The 22,969-nt window shown below is 34.5% G+C and overlaps 1 protein-coding gene across 1 annotated transcript; it reads left to right on the forward strand.

The window, feature by feature from the left end:
- Nucleotides 1–836: 836 nt before the first annotated feature.
- LOC139841531 (uncharacterized) lies at nucleotides 837–20,283 on the forward strand. Its single transcript, XM_071831743.1, has 7 exons — nucleotides 837–1,866; nucleotides 1,971–2,147; nucleotides 19,000–19,078; nucleotides 19,226–19,420; nucleotides 19,513–19,818; nucleotides 19,938–20,037; nucleotides 20,128–20,283. The coding sequence occupies exons 1-7, from the start codon at nucleotides 837–839 to the stop codon at nucleotides 20,281–20,283; spliced, it is 2,043 nt and encodes a 680-aa protein (XP_071687844.1).
- Nucleotides 20,284–22,969: the final 2,686 nt, after the last annotated feature.

Genomic DNA, 22,969 nt, shown 5'->3' on the forward strand with positions numbered 1-22,969 from the left:
TAGTGTTAGTTGTATATTATATAGCTTTAAGCTTGTCCAAGTCGATGTTATGATTATACGTCACTAGATCTTCTGACATGCTTTAACCTCGTCCAATAAGCCTAGGTGTATAAGATCTATTTGGACAGGCTTAACCTAGTAGTTTATGTTTTATAATTTATTTGAATTGTATTCTTATCTTAAACTTATATTACTAGTTACATCTTAAAATTAGATGTATCATAATAATCAAAATTTCAAAATTATTATTATTATTAAGATGAGTTTGCAGATCTAAGTTAATTGCAATCATCAAGTACGTATGTAATTGCAATAAATCATCATCAGTTATTGAAGATGTGTTTACAGATCTAAGTAAATACTGTATGAAATTGAAGATAGTAGATAAGTTAATTGCAATCATCGAAAAATTGGGTCACCTTTGTTTCATACGCTTTGTCCATACCCCTGCATACAAAAAAGAACTTGACAAATATATTGAACCAGGTTAATTTCTTTCTCCTGCTTACTGAAAACACGAATATATATATATATATATATATATATATATATATATATATATATATATATATATATATATATATATATATATATATATATATATATATATATATATATATATATATATATATATATATATATATATATATATATCGGATGTTTCTGTGAGCAGTAAGCAGCAGATCCCCCCTTATTTTGGGAAAGTTGGTGGCCGCGTGTGAATTCTTTCAAGCCAAGGGGCGGCCTGATTCAACATTGTTGTTTACTCTAACCTGGTCGAGGTGGTTTTCACCAGCGCGTAAGTGGTCTAAGTTCCTATGACCTACAGGTCTATGATGGACTCGACTTGGATGTCTAAATGTAGATCTACCCCTGAATTCGAAGAAGGACTCGACAAATTCTTAGAACGTATTTTCTCTAGAAAGGAAACAGGTAGTCATATATATTGTCCGTGCATAAATTGCGGTAATCTCAAAGGGGTTGATCGGGTTGAGGCTAAATCACATCTGCTATGTGACGGTTTTTTCGAAGGCTATAAAATTCCAACTGTGCTTCTCGAACCAGATGATACACTAATGTGGGATGCTGAAGATTATATGGAAGGATTGGCTGAATGCATCTTCCATATGTTTGAAGATGAATATGAAGATGACTTTGATATCCCAGAAACTAAAAACCATAGTAGTGTACCAAACATAAATGCTGAAATGTTTTATAAAGTATTGGGAGATGCAAAGAAAGAAGTATATCCCGGCTGTAAGGTCTCTGTTCTTTCGTTCATTGTTAGACTCTTCCACTCGAAGTGTGTTGGAAAATGTAATGAAAAAGGATTCAGCATGATTCTTGACACAATGAGGGAAGCCTTCCCTCATGCTTCCACACCGAAGTCATTGTATGAAGTCAGGAACTTAATAAGAGAGTTGGGTCTTGGTTTTGAGAAAATTGATGCTTGTCCAAATGATTGTATGTTGTACTGGAAACAAAACAAGGACAAAATTATATGTGACGCATGTCAGACCTCAAGATATAAACAAAGTAGCAATAATGATTCTGAAGAAGAGTCAACCACACAAGCTGATAATGATGGTGATTATAAAGCTAGGAAGGTTGGAGCAAAAGTGTTGCGTTATTTTCCACTCATACCACGGTTGCAAAGATTGTTTATGTCCCCTAAAACGTCCGAGTATATGAGATGGCATCAAGAGAGTCGTACGAAAGATGGTCTATTAAGACATCCTGCAGATTCACCAGCCTGGAAAACATTCGATCTTCAGAATCATGAATTTGCTAAAGAACCTCATAATGTGAGGCTTGGTTTGGCGAGTGATGGGTTTAACCCTTTTGGAAACATGAGTGTTTCACATAGTACCTGGCCTGTTGTTTTATACCGTATAATCTACCACCATGGTTATGCATGAAAAAACCTTTTTTGTTCCTAACTTTACTTTTACCTGGTCCATCTGCTCCAGGTAATAATATAGACGTCTATATGCAACCTATAATTGATGAGTTGAAGGAGTTGTGGGATACTGGAGTAAATACTTATGATGCATCCACAAAGAGTAACTTCCTACTGCGTGCATGTTTGATATGGACGATAAGTGACTTTCCTGCTTATGCGAATTTATCGGGTTGGAGCACTAAAGGTAAATTTGAAGGTTTTTCGTATGCTCGAGAGACATATTTAATTAATGTGGCTAATATGTTATGATCCAAGTCGGGTCATACCCAATAACAAGCTTACCAACACCTTAATCATATTTGAACTTAACGATTGGATCATTAAGTAAATACGCGACGCTTGGATTTTAGAAAATCGGTTTTCTAAAATATTATCACTTGAGATAAATTATTTGGATAATTATATATAATTGTTTATAGGTTTAAATAATTATATTGTGTTATATTTTATAAAAGGTTTATAAAATATATAAGTAACTAAACAATGCATGTGTTTTATAACAAGTTATATATATATATATATATATATATATATATATATATATATATATATATATATATATATATATATATATATATATAACATCCAGTTTTTTTTCAAAAAAAAACTGCTTGTTATAAAATAATGGCATGGATGGGCAGTTTTTTGAGACTCCAAGACAAGTCCCATGCTTGTTTATTCTTGTTACTTTTGAAACAAAGATTCTCAAGTGCATGCTTAACATAGAACCAAGGCTTGACTCATTTTTCCTAAGGGTGTAACTACACATTAAGCTTGAAAAAAAAACTGCACAACAGTTTTCTGTCTTGCTACTGGCCGTGACCCATTTGGGATCAAAAGGGGGTACTAAAATTGTTTTGCAAGCTTATATCAAGTGTCAAATAAAATCCTAACTAAAGGCAAAGGTGTTGGGGTTATTGCTTGGGGTATTACTTGCTTGAGACTTCAAGTTAGAAGCTCCATTTTCCTCATCTTCATCATCATCTTGCAACTTTGTAAACAACCCTCAACTAGCTTGAGGAGGTATATATATCTTCTCTACTTGTTATATTTGTAAGCATTTATCCAAGACTTGATATTATCATGGAATTTAACTTAATAGCTTTACGTATAAACATGAACTTAACATTATGCTTCCGCTTGCTTTAACACTTATTCAAATTGGTTTTGTTATTATCTTAACTATAAGAACATGTTTTATGAACTTGTTAAATTCCATCAATGGTATCTAGAGCCGAGGTCTATGGATTATGCTTCTTATATTATCTTTAAACCCATTATATTTGCATTCCAAGTACTTGCATGAAAATGGAATACAAAAATTTTCGGGTTTGGGAGGGTTGCATTGTTTGGCTGATTTTAGGAGACCCAATAGTGGGTTTGGGCTCTTCCATTTTGGTCATATTTGTTGTATGTTGAAGTTCACAATCAAGCTTTGACCTTTTATTTGAATGGTTGCATGTTTGGATGATTATTAATAATTCATTTGGTATGTAATATTAATTCATTCATGTGGTTGTAATATTCATTCAATTTGGTTTGTAATATAATTATTTTGGTTATGTAATTTATTTTATATTTGGTATGTAAAATAGATTAGGTTGTATTTTCATTTTTTAGAAAAATGTATTAGGATATATTTTGTAAAAATGAAGATGCAAGATGAAGACAAGGAAGATGCAAGATTAAGTGGGAGGACTAAATCCCCTACTTTGTGTTATAACCCTTTACCGGTGGCATTTGTTTTCGGCTAAAAAAATGTTCACCATATTGGCTTGATTGTGAACATATTTGTTTTGCATAAGTGGTTGTTTTGTATGATTGTGGATTGTATGTTTGTATGCTACAAGTTAATCACACAAGTTAACTACAATCTAAAATGACAATTCAATTGGTTAAATTATACATTATTAATGACATGCAATACGACAATTTAAATAGTTAAATTTAAATGGCATAAGGACATTATAAATGGTTATTAAGAACACTAAAAGGTTCACACATATAAAATAGTTCATATCAAGTAATTGGCTTAATTACAAGACTTGAAAATGGATTTCAAATGAACCATACACTAAATGCATGTTGGTGTATGACATAAAAGTTTTCTCAAACTAGAATTAATGAAAACTTAAAATCCCTTAATCAACAAAGCAAACAAGTTAAATGCCATCCTTTTGTGTGACACTTAAAAATATTAGGGAACTCATAATGGGATAAAGGTCACCTAACCGTTATGAGCAAACTAATATGATTAAGGTGAATTTCGTATGCTTATGGGATAAAGGTCACCTAACCATTTGTATGTTAAATTTACACGTTTACACAAGTAGGACGACTTGATTTGGGAATCATGAACTTAGGGTCACCGAAGCATGAGGAACAAATAGGCGTTGATGGAATAAATATGCCATTCAAAAGGATTGCATGATTCCATAACTTAGAAGTTGCAAAAGGATTGCAATTTTCATATAATGACTACCTAGCTAAATCAAATGATGGGATAAAGGTCACCTAACCGAAATTTGGCTTACCGTTAGATTCTAAAATTTAATAAATATCAATTGGATTTAAAGGGTATTGATTGTTAAATTAAAATTGATACTTAAACAACTTTGATAAATTTTGTAGATGGCCGCCAATAACAACAACAACATTCCAAACGCACCTATCAACTTTAACAACCTATCGTTGAGGTCAATCCTCGGAAAAGAAAAACTCAACCATATGAACTTCATGGATTGGTTTTGCAATCTAAGAATTGTCCTCATACTAGAGGATAGGGCGTATGTGTTGGAAGACCCCATTCCTGATCAACCGAACGAGGATGATACGGAAGGCATGGCTTATTGGGAGAAATATTGCACAGATTCGGTGCATGTTTCTTGCCTCCTGCTTGGGACTATGATACTGGAACTCCAAAAGGACTTCGAGCATCATAGTGCATATGACATGATCACACAATTGAAGGAGATGTTCCTTCAACAAGCTCGTGTTGAGCGCTTTGAAATGGTCTGAGCGCTTCATGCATGTCGGATGGACGACTCCAAATCCGTTTCATCTTATGTCCTTAATATGAAGAGCCTAATTGATCGAGTGAACTGTCTAAACTGCAACGTGTCTAATGAATTAGCCACGGACCTTATCCTTAATTCTTTGTCAAAGAGGTTTGACACATTTGTAATGAATTACAACATGAACGGATGGGATAAGAGCATTGGCGAATTACATGCCATGCTTAAGACAGCCGAAGCAAGCATGGGTAAAAGGGCTTCACCCGTGTTTATGGTCAATGAAGGCGGGTCCAAAAACGATTACACTTCTAAGCCAAAGGCGGCTAAGAGGAAAGGACCCGCCTACAAAGGCAAGGGCAAGGGAAAGGGGAAGATGGTTACCCCAACCAACAATAACAAGAAGCAAAAGATTGCCGGTAAAGCTAACCCCAAGGAAGAACCGTGCTTTGGTTGCGGTGAAATGGGTCACTGGAAACGCAACTGCCCGGTCTACCTAAAGGAGTTGAAAGAAAAGAGAGATGCAGGACAAACCTCAGGTAATGTATATATGGTATACGTTGAGCTTAGTATTAGTTCTTCTAATACATGGGTATTAGACACAGGATGTGGAACTCATATTTGCAATTCTTTACAGGGGTTCAAAAGAAGTAATCAAGATGCGGGAACAACAAGTCTCTTCATGGGAAATGGAGCAAGGGTGCTAGTGAAAGCTCAAGGAGACTGTGTTTTAAAGCTTCCAAGTGGTTTGGAGCTTACTTTGAAAAATGTTTTGTATGCACCCGATTTATCACGAAACATTATTTCTGTATCCCGTTTGAAACAATGTGGTTTTAATCTTAATTTCATTAATGATGATATCCATGTTTCTTTAAATAATGTGTTCTATTTTAAGGCTTCGCCTTTGAATGGTATTTATGAATTGGTTCATGATGACACATCATACAATAGCTCAATATACCATGCAAACACCAAGAAACTCAAAAGGGATTTGAGTGATTCCTACTTATGGCATTGTCACCTTGGTCACATAAACAAGAATCGAATGCATACACTTCAAAAGAATGGACTTTTGAAATCAAATGAACTAGACTCGTTTGACGTATGTGAATCTTGTTTACAAGGCAAAATGACAAAAGCACCTTTCAAAGGGACCTATGAAAGGGCTAAAGACTTACTGGGATTAATACATTTGGATGTATGTGGACCCTTTAAGCCCATGACTAGGAAAGGTGAAAGATACTTCGTCACTTTCATTGATGACTTTAGTCGTTTCGGATATGTATACTTATTAAGACACAAGGACGAAACTTTTGAAGCATTCAAGGAATATCAAAACGAAGTACAAAATTAACTCAATAAGACAATCAAGGTACTTCGTACTGATAGAGGAGGTGAATACCTAAGCGATGCTTTCCAAGATCATCTTAAAGATTGTGGGATTATCTCGCAACTTACTCCTCCTGGAGTACCCCAACTTAATGGAGTTTCCGAAAGGAGGAACTGAACCCTAATGGATATGGTTCGATCTATGATGGCCAGAAGCTCATTACCTCTATCATTTTGGGGTTATTGTCTATGCTCCGCGGCTCGTATTTTAAATATGGCCCCAACCAAGAAAGTGGAATGAACACCTCATGAGATGTGGTTTGGAAAACCTCCATCTCTATCATACTTAAAGGTATGGGGATGTGAAGCTTACCCTAAGCGTTACATCCCTAATAAGTTGAATGCTCGATCCACAAAGTGTATCTTCATAAGATATCCCAAGGATGATATGGGATACTATTTCTATGATCCATCTGAGCAAAATGTATTTTTTGCTCAGAAGGCTGAATTCCTTGAAACTAAGTTCCTATTGGAAGGAAATAGTGAAAGGAATATAGATCTTGAAGAGGTTCAAGATCAAGTAGATGACACACAATTGGTTGATACTAGCACTCAACATGAAAATGTTGAGAATGATCAAAATACACAAGACGTTCGCAGATCTAGTAGGATTAGTAATCCTCCTGAGAGATATGGGTTTCTCATGGATGGTTGCTATGTGGTTGATTTGGATGAATCAACAAACTACTTAGATGCTTTATCAAGGATTGATAAGGATAAATGGCAGGAAGCCATGAACGTTGAGATGCAATCCATGTATGACAACCAAGTTTGGGAACTTGTTGAACAACCTACTGGCTCAAGGCTAGTTGATTGTAAATGGCTTTTTAAAATGAAAACCGACATACATGGAAACTTGGATACATATAAAGCTAGACTTGTAGCAAAAGGTTTCACTCAAACTCAAGGGGTTGACTATGATGAAACCTTTTCGCCAGTGGCAATGCTAAAATCTATTAAGATATTACTTGCCATTGCTGCTCATTATGATTATGAAATATGGCAAATGGATGTCAAGACCACTTTCCTAAATGGACATCTTGAGGAAGATGTCTATATGGTTCAGCCTGAAGGTTTTGTTAATCCGAAGTGTCCTAAAAAGGTATGCAAGTTAAAGAAGTCAATCTACGGATTGAAACAAGCATCTAGAATGTGGAATCATTGTTTTAATGAGGAGGCCAAGAAATTTGGCTTCATTAAAAATGGTGATGAAGCTTGTGTATACAAGAAAGCTAGTAGAAGCACTATCATGTTCCTTGTATTATATGTGGATGATATATTATTATTTGGGAACGATATTACGGCAATGCAAGGTGTTAAAACTTGGTTAAGTAAATGCTTCTCCATTAAGGATCTTGGAGAAGCACAATACATTTTGGGGATTGGGATCTACATGGATAGATCTAAGAAACTCATAGGTTTGAATCAAAGTGCATAAATTGAAAAGATCTTGAAAAAGTTTAAGATGGAGAACTCTAAGAAAGGTTTGGTACCTATTCAAAAGGGAACACTTCTCAGTTCATCTCAGTGCCCTACCACGAAAGATGAACAGGAGAGAATGAAGAAAGTCTCATATGCGTCTGCCATTGGATCAATCATGTATGCAATGATATGCACGAGACCGGATGTGTCATGCGCTCTAAGCCTGAAAAGTAGATACCAGAATAACCCAGGGAACAGTCATTGGATTGCTGTCAAAAGTATATTGAAATACCTTAGGAGGACTAAGGATATGTTTCTAGTATATGGGTCTGGTGAGGAGGAACTAGCTATAAAAGGTTACGTGGACGCGAGTTTCCAAACTGATCGAGATGATTCTCGATCACAATCCGGTTATGTCTTCAGGTTAAATGGAGGTGCGGTCTCTTGGAAGAGTTCAAAACAGGATGTTGTTGCATTATCCACTACAGAGTCGGAGTACATTGCCGCCTCATTGGCAGCTCAGGAAGCTGCATGGATGAAGAAATTCATCGACGACTTAGGAGTAGTCCCTTCCATTCAGGACCCTCTTGAGATCTTTTGTGACAACGAGGGTGCGATTGCTTAAATCAAGGAACCTCGTGCTCACCAAAAGACCCGTCACATTGAGCGGAGATTCAACTACATAAGGGATGAAGTTGAAAAGGGAAAGATATGTATTCGCAAAGTTCACACAGATCTTAACATAGTGGATCCACTCACGAAGCTCTTACATGGATCAAAACATGCAGGACATGTTTGTGCTTTAGGGCTTCGATATTCTAGTGATTGTTCATGATCTGTTTTAAGTATTGTAACAGAATGAAATTGTTCAAACTCATTAATATAATTATGGTATTAATTTATTTTGGGTTATGTTCCTATTTTACATATTTTATCCATGAATAAGTAATTATTCTAAATTTCGTAGTCGATCACATTTGTAGGAGCAAGTGTGAGGTTTAGACTATTATGAACTTGGATTGGTATACATTCGCGGGATGAATGTGGGGCAAGGTTGCAACCAAGGTTCATAGATATTTGTGGGATACAAATATTGGAAGACCCGCCCTCAAGATTTACTAAATGGAGCCTTTGTGGTTGATCACATGTAATCTTGAGTAAAGGTGAATATCATTGTATCCTCTGACCTGAGATACATATTGGGTTCGGATATTCACTAAGTATTATGCCTTGATTCTTTCCTTCGCTATTCTGAAATATAGTAGTTCATAAGGAAGAGCTCAGGTGTAATACAAAGTATATATCTAGGACGTATGTAATCAAGATGAAATTTGTCCCTCTTATTCGTTGAGAGTCGGATGTCTAAGGCCTGATAAAGTTAAATCTAAAAGAGAGTGATCACTCTGTGTCTCTTGGATTTAACATGACATCTAGGACGAAAGGATAGAATGAAAGATTCACCTATTCATATTCGAGATGGGAACTCGAAAGGGATGATGTTACTGAATGGCACAAAGTCATAACATATTGGGGGTGATGGACGGTCGTTAGGTGATATCCATCACTTACATTAATTTCTTATGTTTCTCGTGCAAGTGGGAGATTGAAGGTTTTTCGTATGCCCGAGAGACATATTTAATTAATGTGGCTAATATGTTATGATCCAAGTCGGGTCATACCCAATAAATAACTTACCGATACCTTAATCATATTTGAACTTAACGATTGGATCATTAAGTAAATACGCGACACTTGGATTTTAGAAAATCGGTTTTCTAAAATATTATCACTTGAGATAAATTATTTGGATAATTATATATAATTGTTTATAGGTTTAAATAATTATACTTTGTTATATTTTATAAAAGGTTTGGAAAATATATAAGTAACTAAACAATGCATGTGTTTTATAACAAGTTATATATATATATATATATATATATATATATATATATATATATATATATATATATATATATATATATATATATATATATATATAACATCAAGTTTTTTTTCAAAAAAAACTGCTTGTTATAAAATAATGGCAGTTTTTTGAGACTCCAAAACAAGTCCCATGCTTGTTTATTCTTGTTACTTTTGATACAAAGATTCTCAAGTGCATGCTTAACATAGAACCAAGGCTTGACTCATTTTTCCTAAGGGTGTAACTACACATTAAGCTTGAAAAAAAAACTGCACAACAGTTTTCTGTCTTGCTGCTGGCCGTGACGCATTTGGGATCAAAAGGGGGTTCTAAAATTGTTTTACAAGCTTATATCAAGTGTCAAATAAAATCCTAACTAAAGGCAAAGGTTTTGGGTTATTGTTTGGGGTATTACTTGCTTGAGGCTTCAAGTTAGAAGCTCCATTTTCCTCATCTTCATCATCATCTTGCAACTTTGTAAACAACCCTTAACTAGCTTGAGGAGGTATATATATCTTCTCTACTTGTTATATTTGTAAGCATTTATCCAAGACTTGATATTATCATGGAATTTAACTTAATAGCTTTACATATAAACATGAACTTAACATTATGCTTCCGCTTGCTTTAACACTTATTCAAATTGGTTTTGTTATTATCTTAACTATAAAACATGTTTTATGAACTTGTTAAATTCCATCAAAATTAGCTTGTCCTTCTTTCCATAAGGAAACCAAATCAATACAGTTATCAAACTCCCACAAAGATATCTTCATGGCACATCGTTGCTGGTTGGAAATGTTGCATGCTTTTCGTTTTTTAAAAGATACTTTTGATGGCACGGAAGAACATGAAGGGCCACCACGTTGTTTAACAGGGGAACAAGTGCTTGTGGACCTGAAAGGTTTTAATATAAAATTTGGAAAACTTGTGAAGGATAACCCATCTTTAACATTTAACTGGAAGACGAGAAGTATTTTTTTGAGTTACCATACTGGAAAAATAACTTAATACGTCATAATATAGACGTAATGCATACTGAAAAGAATGTATGTGACGGTGTCATTGGAACGTTAATGAATATAGATGGAAAGACCAATGATCATTTAAAAGCACGTCGTGATTTGAAAGAAATGGGTATTAGACCTGAACTTCATCCAGAACCTTTACCAAATGGCAAAGTTTATTTGCCTCCTGTGTAACGACCTAACAAAATCGTCACTGATGGTGCCTTTAACTTAGGTCCCGTTACGTGGTCGTAGTCCCTAAATGAGACACGTTTGACCAAAATTATGTCGCATTCATTTGAAACGTACAAGATTTGCAAAGTTTTGTTTACAAAACGGTTCGACAACAAGTTTAAGTTTACAAGAGTTATAAAGTATAAATGAAATAACTGAAGGTATTTCGTATGTCCGAGAGACATATTAAATTAATGTGGCTAATATGTTTTGATCCAAGTCGGGTCATACCCAATAACAAGCCTACCGACACCTTATTCGTATTTGATTTTAACGATTGGATCGTTGATTAAAATACATGACACTTGAATTTTATGAAAAAGGTTTCTAAAATAATAATACTTGATATGTATGTATTTTATTATGAAATAATTTATATGATAAGGATTTAATTATTTATAGGTTAAATAATTAATTATGTTACATTTTATAAAATTGGTTTTATAAAATATACATAACAAATAATATGCAAGTTTATAAAATGTATTTTACAAAAACTAGTTTTATAAAATCTAGTTTTATAAAAAAAAACTATTTTATAAAATCAAATGGGAGTGGCATTGGAAGTTTAAGCAAGCATGCTCTACACACTACTTGAGGTGGTGACTTCCCATACCACATGCATATGTACCAAGAGAAAAATACATATCAAAGATTGCAAAAAAAATTCTTTTCTCCTTGTGTGGCCTGCTGGCCGAAAGTTTCAAAAAAAGGGAAAGGAGTTCTTCATTTTTTTGCAAGATAAATCAAGTGTAAAATCCTAACCAATTATAGAAGGTGTTGGTGATAAAAGGCATGGGGTATTACAACTTGAGGCTTCATCATTTGGAGCTCATTCATCATCATCTTCATCATTCAATTACCTAGCTTGGAGTAGGTATAATCTCCTTACTCTCTTGTAGTTTGTAAGCTTATTTCATAACTTGATCCTAATTAGGATTTAACTTTAATTGGTTAAATATATACAAGTTCTAAAATGGTAATTACATGGTTGTAAATCGGGTTTTCATGCTTCCGCTTTAATTTGATTCTTAAAATGTTTTAAACTTTATGGAACTTGTTAAATTCCAACAATAACTTGCGACATAATTAGTTTAAAATCACTGTTGCTATAAATAGCATAAGTATGTAAACATAAGTTTGAATCCAAAGGTGCTATCACTAGCGTATGTATGTATGCTTGACTCCAAGCAAGTAATCAAAGTGTGCGGAAGCATGTATCAAGTAGCCAAGTATGAACCTGAGAAACATATAGAAAACTATCAACGAAAAATGTTGGTGAAATCATAGGTGTATTTGTAAACGTTATATTTTGAACCACAAGATTTAGTATTTCCATCAAGTTGATTATTCAAATCGTTTACATTCCAAAAGTATGTTTCGCGAGCACCCAATTATCAAGACTTAACTTTTCCTTCCATAGAACCCCATCACAATAGTGTTACAACATACACCGTTTCTCAAAAATATATTTCATCCGTAGACGGTAGCGAACTGTCCGAAATGAGGGTTTGTCAAACCCGTATGGCCACACAATATAAGTTCTCGCTTACACCCTGCAAGTATAACTAATGATAATCGAATTGAGGATTTTTGTTCTAACTCGCCGTGGAATGTTTGTTTCATCGTACTTGTGTTCAAAGTATAAAAGTAAGTAGTACAAGATTTAACAAAGTATATTTTTCTCAGCCCACGATTTAAAAGAATAAAAGTTGTTGAAAAAGTGGGACTATGATCTCACATCGAGTGCACGAGTATAAAAGTACTTCACAAAGTAAACGTGTGCATGAAAGTTGCTTAGCCTTGACCTAAACAAGTAAGTTGTATCAATTACTGGTTACGACACAAGGTCAGTCGAAATGTGTTCAATTAGTCATATGGCTCGTTACGACTCGATTATATAGCATGTGAATCAAATTGTCAAGTTTCATGCAAGAATCAAGTATAAAAGAAGATTAGGACGATTGCATAAGTATTTGGTTAAGTTTGACTAAAAGTCAAACTTGGTCAAAGTCAAAGTCAACGCGGTCGGGTCGGGTCTCAAACAATTTTTCTAAGTTATATAATCATATATGAGCATATTGGCCAAGTTTCATGTTAATCGGAGGTGCGTAGCATAGTTAGAATTAAACGGTAAACGACCAAGTGAAACAGAATCTGGCAGTTCATCTGAACGGCGTCCAGATTTGCTGGACGGCGTCCAAGAATCTAGACGGCGTCCAGATCAGTATGCAGGTCCTGTTTTGCTGCAACACACAATGCACGAACCAAAACCCAAACAATCCCAATTTATGACCCGCAAACAATCAAAACATGTATCTTATATCATCGGGAAGGTATTTTGACGAGGAAAACAACTAACCACATATCATCAATCGAGTTCATCATTTACAACCACAAAAACCTCGTCAAATGATCGTTAAATGTTCATAATCAAAGTCTCAAGTTCGCAAAATGCATTTCATGATTCGAGAATCCAATTTATATATATGATATGCGGTTTTGAAGGTAATCAAGCATACAATCCAACCAAACACTTACCAACAACATTTCATGGCATTCAAATCATCAAAAGTCCATTTTAAGAGTTATCAAACCCTATGCAAAACTCACAAAATCAATATTCATGTGTTTGAAGTTTTCATAATCAACGTATACATCAAAACGAAGCTAGTGATACTAGTAACACATTAAAACATGAACTTTAACAATTTAACAACATTTAATCATCCAAAATTCAAGATTAAGCACACCCATTTCAAATGTTCAAACTAGTTACTCAAAACAACAAATCCAGCAAACAAAACATGTATTCATGTTATACTTGAGCCATAGACACTAATTAACAACATTTCAAGTATATAAAATGAATTTAGAGAAATCTAGTATTTTTAGAAAGTTACCCAAACTTGATGAGATTGGTACCAAAACGTAGAGGATGAAGAGAGGATCACGAAAATGTAATTTGTTTTGATGTTTGCTTCTTGATTCAGATTTGGATGATGAATTAATGGAGAAGATGAAAATGGTGTTCATGAGTTTGAGAGGATAAGTGATGAGGAGGTGGAAGTATTAAATGAATGGGTGGTGGAAAGTGGGTTGACTAGTTGACCTAGTCAACTAGTTTGCCCACTTGGCAACTTCGGTCCCTCGAGTTTAAAGCGGGTGCGGGAATTAACCAAACGACTATTTTAAAAATGCTCGAGTAAACTAGTGATGTTATAATTAAATAACAGGAATATTAAGAACATTAGTCAATGGAAAATACGATTTTAAATAACGAAAGGTATTATATAAAAAAAAAGACGGTGTTAAAAATAAATTTAACGGAAAAATCCGGGATGTTACATTACCTATACCTTAAAAGAAATTTCATCCCGAAATTTAGTTGGAAGTAGTAGTTGTTGATTCTTCCTCGAGATCTTGAGTTGCCAATTCTACGAATAAGTGAAGGTACTTCCTTGGGCATTTCAATGAACTTTGACGGTCGGGATTTTAAGTTGTTTTAGAGTTTGGTTTCACGATTCAATATTTCAACCGATTCTCCTAGTAAGGAAAGTTTATCATCGATAGTAGGCTCGTCGAAGAGGATAACAAGTTCTTGTTTCGCAAGACACTTCTTCAAGTTTGATACACGGAATGTAGGATGAACGGAGCTCAATTGAGTCGGAAGATCGAAACGGTAAGCAACGGGTCCAATACGCCCCAAGATTTCAAAAGGATCAAAATATCACGAATTTAGCTTTCTACGCTTCTCAAAACGGATTGCACCTTTTCAAGGTGCGACTTTTAACATTGCATGGTCATCCACTTGGAATTTAAGAGGTTTACGTCTAACATCGGCATAGCTCTTTTGGCGACTACGGCCGTTTTGAGTCTTTTTGGATTTGAACAATCTTAACGATTATTTCACGAATGAGTTCGGGTTCGGTGGTTTGATTATCATTTACTTGGTTCTACAAAAGGAGAATGACGTTTCCGGTCATATAAGATTTCAAAAGGTGTGACGTTAAGACTTGAATGATAACTATCGTTATAAGAGAATTCAGTTAAAGGCAAAGGCTGTTCCCAAGTAAATTTGAAGTCGATAACACAAACTCGTATTATGGTTTTTGAGGTTTTAATCATATGTTTCTTTGGTCCTTCGGGTTGTGGTTGATGTGTTGTACTCATGTCTAAACGTGGTCCCGAGGCTTTTTGTAAGGCACCCCGAAATTTAGAAATGAAACGAGGATCTCGATCCGAAACGAGGTACAATTCTTTTAAGATACATTTGGACAAGTTTGTTAGGACCTGAAAACATTTGTTGGAACAAGTTTCTATTTCTCAAGAATTTCGCGCCGCGGAAGATTTATCAGTTTTCAAAAATGTTCGTTAGGACTATTCTCCCTCGTGGTGAATACTAGTATAATGTGAAGAGTCTCTTTCTCCATTGAGAATTTAGATAAAAGATTTCCTTATACGGAAGTACGAGTGTAATGCGAGAGAATTTTCCGCCTCGATGTGAGCATATCAAGCATGTTGTAGTTCGTCGATAAAACTGTGCGAAAACGAGATAGTATACACGTGTAACATACGTCTGATGCTGAAAGAATTTGCCATTTATTCGGAAGCATAAATATGGTTCGACAATAATCGAAGATGTGTCCCGGGTATGGTTGTTATCAGTATTCTCGGAGTTTTCGGATGTTCAAACAAGAAAAATGAAGTCATGTACATGGCACATGGTGGTGATTAGGTTGATCGAGTCCAATCACCATCACGAGTCATTAGAACTTTGGTATGACTTACCGTAATATAACCACGTTGATCGAGTATCGTTATATTACGCTAACTCATACCTCCATTCCCACATCACTCCATAGATTCAAGTTCGTGTAATCGTGAAGTTTTAAAATGAATAAAGTGTAACGACGTCTCTAACGTGACTCGTATTTAATCGAAAGAATTAGTGTCACTCTGGAGATGCGTTTCCTGCGGGAAGTGTATAAATGATTGTTCACGTCAAAGCGGTTCAAGTCAAACAATAACATCTTTAGGTACGAAAAGAGTAACGAATTATGATAACGAGTATTATGTAACCGTAATGATAAGTAGTGATGACGATACTCACCTAAAGTTGTGATGGTAGTAACAAGACGTGGTAGATAGTGAAGAACACTGGTGTAACATCGATAGTAAGTTGAGATGGTGGCGAATAACAATCTGGGAGACCAAGATCCCGAACTAGTGTGAATAATGAAGTCGTTGTCATCCTTACGTGTATGAACCTTGAAATTAACTTGGGTTACCAGAAAGTGGCAGAATACCGATTCGTATGATGAAAGCTTGGTATCATTAAGAAGTTTGCCTAAGAATGATTCAAGTATAATGCAAAAGTAGTCAAGTAAGTGCTATCTATAGCAAATGTATGTCAGAATGCAATGGCTAACTATCCGATTGTAGTCCAGATTCACTAATGCGTCCTAACGACTCTGTCAGATACACTAATACATATCCTAGTTCCCTACAACCAACGCTCTGATACCGTCTGTAACGAACCGACAAAATTGTCATTGACGGCACCGTTAACTTAGGTCCCGTTACGTGGTCGTAGTCCCTAAATGAGACACGTTTGACCAAAATTATGTCGCATTCATTTGAAACGTACAAGATTTGCAAAGTTTTGTTTACCAAACGGTTCTGCAACAAGTTTAAGTTTACAGGAGTTATAAAGTATAAATGAAATAACTTGCGACATAATTAGTTTAAAATCACGGTTGCTATAAATAACGTAAGTATGTAAACATATGTTTGAATCCAAAGTTGCTATCACTAGCGTATGCATGTATGCTTGACTCCAAGCAAGTAATCAAAGTGTGCGGAAGCATGTATCAAGTAGCCAAGTATGAACCTGAGAAACATATATAAAACTGTCAACGAAAAACGTTGGTGAAATCATAGGTGTATTTGTAAACGTTATATTTTGAACCACAAGATTTAGTATTTCCATCAACTTGATTATTCAAATCGTTTGCATTCCAAAAGTATGTTTCGCGAGCACCCAATTATCAATACTTAACGTTTCCTTCCATAGAACCCCATCACAATAGTGTTAGAACATACACTGTTTCTCAAAAATATATTTCATCCGTAGACGGTAGCGAACCGTCCGAAATGAGGGTTTGTTAAACCCATATGTCTACACAATATAAGTTCTTGCTTACACCCTGCAAGTATAACTAATGATAATCGAATTGAGGATTTTTGTTCTAACTCTCTGTGGAATGTTTGTTTCATCGTACTTGTGTTCAAAGTATAAAAGTAAGTAGTACAAGATGTAACAAAGTATATGTTTCTCAGCCCACGATTTAAAAGAATAAAAGTTGTTGAAAAAGTGGGACTATGATCTCACCTCGAGTGCACGAGTATAAAAGTACTTCACAAAGTAAACGTGTGCATGAAAGTTTCTTAGCCTTGATCTAAACAAGTAAGTTGTATCAATTACCGATTACAACACAAGCTCAGTCGAAATGTGTTCAATTAGTCCTATGGCTCGTTACGACTCGATTATATAGCATGTGAATCAAATTGTCAAGTTTCATGCAAGAATCAAGTATAAAAGAAGATTAGGACGATTGCATAAGTATTTGGTTAAGTTTGACTAAAAGTCAAACTTGGTAAAAGTCAAAGTCAACGCGGTTGGGTCGGGTCTCGGACAATTTTTCTAAGTTATATAATCATATATGAGCATGTTGGTCAAGTTTCATGTTTATCGGAGGTGCGTAGCATAGTTAGAATTAAACGGTAAACGACCAAGCGAAACAGAATCTGGCAGTTCATCTGGATGGCGTCCAGATTTGCTGGACGGCATCCAGCATTGAAGGACTGGATGGCGTCCAAGAATTTGGCCGGCATCCAGATCAGTATGCAGGTCCTGTTTTGCTACAACACACAATGCACGAACCAAAACCCAAACAATCCCAATTTATGACCCGCAAACAATCAAAACATGTATCTTATATCATCGAGAAGGTATTTTGACGAGGAAAACAACTAACCACATATCATCAATCGAGTTCATCATTTACAACCACAAAAACCTCGTCAAATGATCGTTAAATGTTCATAATCAAAGTCTCAAGTTCGCAAAATGCATTTCATGATTCGAGAATCCAATTTATACATATGATATGCCGTTTTGAAGGTAATCAAGCATACAATCCAACCAAACACTTACCAACAACATTTCATGGCATTCATATCATCAAAAGTCCATTTTAAGAGTTATCAAACCCTAACCAAAACTCACAAAATCAATATTCATGTGTTTGAAGTTTTCTTAATCAACCTATACATCAAAACGAAGCTAGTGATACTAGTAACATAATTAAAACATGAACTTTAACAATTTAACAACATTAAATCACCCAAAACTCAAGATTAAGCACACCCATTTCAAATGTTCAAACTAGTTACTCAAAACAACAAATCGAGCAACCAAACATGTATTCATGTTATACTTGAGCCATAGACACTAATTAACACCATTTCAAGTATATAAAATGAATTTAGAGAAATCTAGTGTTTTTATAAAGTTACCCAAACTTGATGAGATTGGAACCAAAATGTAGAGGATGAAGAGAGGATTACGAAAATGTAATTTTTTTTGATGTTTGCTTCTTGATTCGGATTTGGATGATGAATTAATGGAGAAGATGAAAATGGTGTTCTTGAATTTGAGAGGATAAGTGATGAGGAGGTGGAAGTATCAAATGAATGGGTGGTGGAAAGTGGGTTGACTAGTTGACCTAGTCAACTAGTTTGCCCACTTGGCAACTTCGGTCCCTCGAGTTTAAAGTGGATGCGGGAATTAACCAAATGAGTATTTTAAAAACGCTCGAGTAAACTAGTGATGTTATAATTAAATAACAAGAATATTAAAAACGTTCGTCAACGGAAAATACGATTTTAAATAACGAAAGGTATTATATAAAAAAAAGACGGTGTTAAAAATAAATTTAACGGAAAAACGTGGAATGTTACATCCTGCATGTTTCGTATTAGATAAAAAGGAGAAAGAAAAATTTTGTAAGGTGCTAAAAAGGGTGAAAGTGCCAGATGGTTATGCTGCTAATATTTCTAGGTGCATTCAGGTGCAACCTCCAAAAATTTTAGTCCTAAAAAGTCACGATAATCTTATTTTGATGCAGCAGTTGCTACCCATGGCCATACGAAATATTTTACCTCGCGATATGCATTCTGTTATCATGAAGTTATGTCGGTAATACAGACAATTATGCTCAAAAGTTCTTAAGACTATTGACTTAATTCGGATAGAAAAAGATATTTTAAAAATACTTTGTGATTTAGAAAGGCTTTTTCCACTGTCATTTTTTGACGTCATGATTCATCTAGTAGTTCATCTAGCTTCAGAGGCCAGATTAGGGGGACCTGTTCATTACCGTTGGATGTATCCAATCGAGAGGTGACCATTTATGATGTATTAAATTATACTATACTTGTTTAAATATATATGACTGTTTTGAATCTGATATACAATTTTTGACCACTGATCAGGTATTTAGGTACATTAAAATCATATATGCAAAACAGGAGTAAACCCGAGGGTTCAATTGCCGAAGGATATCTAGCTGAAGAGTGTGTTTCATTTTGTTCTTTGTATTTAGCCAGTGATGTCGAGACTATACATAATAAGACTAGTCAGAATCATGATGATGGTGGTGATGAGACTGTTTTACCAATATTTTGTATGTTTGGTCGACCCATTGGTGCAACAAACGTAGTAAAATTCGGCCACGACACTTTGGCTATTGCACACTCACATGTGTTGTTTAATTGTAGTGAAATAGATTTCTTGCGAACGTAAGTTATTTAAATTTACTATGTTATTAGATTAGTGTTTTTTTATATGACGTTGTGTAATTTTGATGATAATGTACATATATTAATATATTATTCTCTTTTTATTACTTTAACTGCAGAGAGCATCTGAGTATTCTACGTCAAGAATATCAGACTAAAAGTAAGCGTTACATTGAACGTTTACATAGTCGGGAGTTTCAGGAGTGGCTGACTGATTATGTAAGTAATTTTGCTAGTTTTATTATGATAATGTAGTGATCATGATATATATAACTGAGCGAAACTTATAAACAAATTGCCTCAAATCAGGTTGATGAGGATATGGCTGGGGATAACAGAATCACAAATGATATAACGGCATTGGCAAACGGTCCATATGTGGTTGTAAAGAAATATAAGGGATATATCATATATGGTTTCCGATTTCACATTAAAGATGTAGAGAAGAATAGGACAACACAATAAAGCGGAGTTATGATTGATGCCGTAACAAGTAGCTTCTCAAGTGCTAGCGATAACAATCCTATTTTGGGAGATGTAACTTACTACAGTGTTTTAAATGATATAATCGAGTTGCAGTATGCTGACAGCAAGCAAGTAGTTTTGTTCCATTGTGATTGGATATCAGGTGGTTCCAGGATAAAAGTTGATGAGAACGGGTTTACGACACTCGATTTTCGAGGTATGAAGCCAACTAAAGAGCCTTATATTCTAGCTTCACAAGCACAACAAGTATTCTATTTTCAAGATCGTGCTCGTAAAGGTTGGAAAGTTGTGATCAAGACAACACCTAGAGATAATTTTGACATGGATGAACAAACGTGTATCGATGATGTAGAAACACATTTGCAGAGTGACACACCGATGGGTCCTCAAATTGTAGAAAATGCTACTATTGAATTGGTTCTGGGGATATTGTTGACGATGATACTTTATTAGTTGTTGCTGCTACAGCTGAAAATCAAACTAAAGATGCTTTCTGATGCAATGTTAATGATATTTTGGGGGAAGATTTATTGTTTGTCATTTTGTTCTTTTGTTGTATTTATCAAAGTTAGCCCAACACTATAGTTTTTGAAGATGATGATGGTTTCATTGTTTATCATTTTATTCTTTTGTATGATACATAAATCTTAAATTTTAAAATTTGACCATAACCATGAGAATGGTTAGATAATGAATATATCCCAAATTTTCACAATATGTGTTGTAACTTGTACTCTACTTTATCGGCTACAGTGAGTTACATGCATCCCTATATGTAGGTAATACTCTAAAGTCATGATTATTCTGGAAGTATGTGTACTTTCTACTCAGTATATTATGTACACAATCAATATGCATTAAAGTGTTGTACCATACAACACTTTAATGCATATTATTTGTGTACATATCAAAAATAAGTTGTGTACATAAATCATCATCACCCATAAACTGATACTATGATAATAGAAATTATTACGGATTTATATTTACATCAAATTAGTAAAAATATTACAAAATCTAAAATATATATACCATAAAATTCTAACATATCATATGATTTATGCAAAAATACCCAACTCATACGCCCAAAAACAAGGCATGCATTCCGGTATTAGCCATTGAGTTTCCCACCCATCATGAATTGGAGTATAACCATTGTGGCCCTTGATAGGGTAGCGCGTTGCCATGTCATCAAAAGGATGGCAGTTGAATCTCCATAACCCCCCCCCCCACCAAACCTAAAACCTTAGTTCTCACCGAAACCACCACAGCCGGCACTAACCATGGTGGGAATGTTCGATTAAGAATTTGGAATCCGATGTCCTTGTCCTCTATTTTGTGAGAGGCGAACATGACCAAATTGAAATACCCCGTTCATATACATTATAAATGATTCACAATAGTTGATTACATTGCAAGGTATTTGACCTCTATATGATACATTTTACAAACATTGCATTCATTTTTAAAAGACAAACTTTCTTTACATCGAAAGTTGACAGCATGCATACCATTTCATAATACATCTAACTATAATTGAATTAATAATAATCTTGATGAATTCAACGACTCGAATGCAACGTCTTTCAAAATATGCCATGAATGACTCCAAGTAATATCCTTAAAATGAGCTAATGCACAACGGAAGATTTCTTTAATACCTGAGAATAAACATGCTTTAAAGTGTCAACCAAAAGGTTGGTGAGTTCATTAGTTTATCGTACTCAATCATTTCCATAATTTTAATAGACCACAAGATTTCATTTAATCAATAATCATACACTCGCAAGTGTTTAAAATTCATTCGTATGGATTGAACACCTGGTAACCGACATTAACTAAATGCATTTAGAATATCCCCAAACATATAAGCATCGAAGTACTAAAGAATTTCAAATTCTCTGACTGGGGCGTGTCAAAGCCCATAGATCTATCTTTAGGATTCGTGTCAATTGGTGGCAATTATAATAAACACCAATTCTTAGGCTATCAAGTTCAACAAGGGCGATATCCGGTATAACAATTCAACCATAGAATGTAGTTTTGATTACTTGTGTCTATTTCGTCAAACATTTATAAAAGTGCATGTATTCTCAGTCCCAAAAATGTATATTGCAAAAGCATTTAAAAAGGGAGCAAATGAAACTCACAATACTGTATTTTGTAGTAAAAATACATATGACGGCAATGAACAAGTGTAGGGTTAGCCTCGGATTCACGAACCTATATTAAGTATATATATTTATATGTTGGTCAATATCTGTCTAACAATTTAAGTCAAGTCGTAGTGTATCACAATCCTAATGCTCGAGACCGATATGCAAAAGTCAATAAAAGTCAACTTGACCCAAAATGACTTCCAAAATCTATACATGTTTATTATATAACTTAAGTATAGTCGTTTTATATATTTAAATATATTTATCAGATATTATTAGAGTAAATAATACAAGTACTTTTATTAATAAATAAATATTTATATTAAATTTATATATGACAAAAATATACTTTTATATATCTTAAGTAATAAAAATTTATAAAGTTCACTCAATATTATAAAAACACGGTGGTATGTATTATTAATGTAATTATATTACGTGTGGTAAAAATATCTTTGTATCACATATTTGTTTGATAAAATAATATTGATAATAATAATAATAAG

The sequence above is a fragment of the Rutidosis leptorrhynchoides genome, chromosome 4 (assembly GCF_046630445.1).
Source record: "Rutidosis leptorrhynchoides isolate AG116_Rl617_1_P2 chromosome 4, CSIRO_AGI_Rlap_v1, whole genome shotgun sequence".
NCBI lineage: Eukaryota > Viridiplantae > Streptophyta > Magnoliopsida > Asterales > Asteraceae > Rutidosis > Rutidosis leptorrhynchoides.

Coding starts and splice junctions, on each gene's coding strand:
- LOC139841531 (XM_071831743.1), top strand. CDS start 837: ATGGACTCGACTTGGATGTCTAAATGTAGATCTACCCCTGAATTCGAA. Junction 1,867..1,970: donor AAACATGAGTGTTTCACATA/GTACCTGGCCTG, acceptor CATCTGCTCCAG/GTAATAATATAGACGTCTAT. Junction 19,421..19,512: donor TGGATGTATCCAATCGAGAG/GTGACCATTTAT, acceptor ACCACTGATCAG/GTATTTAGGTACATTAAAAT.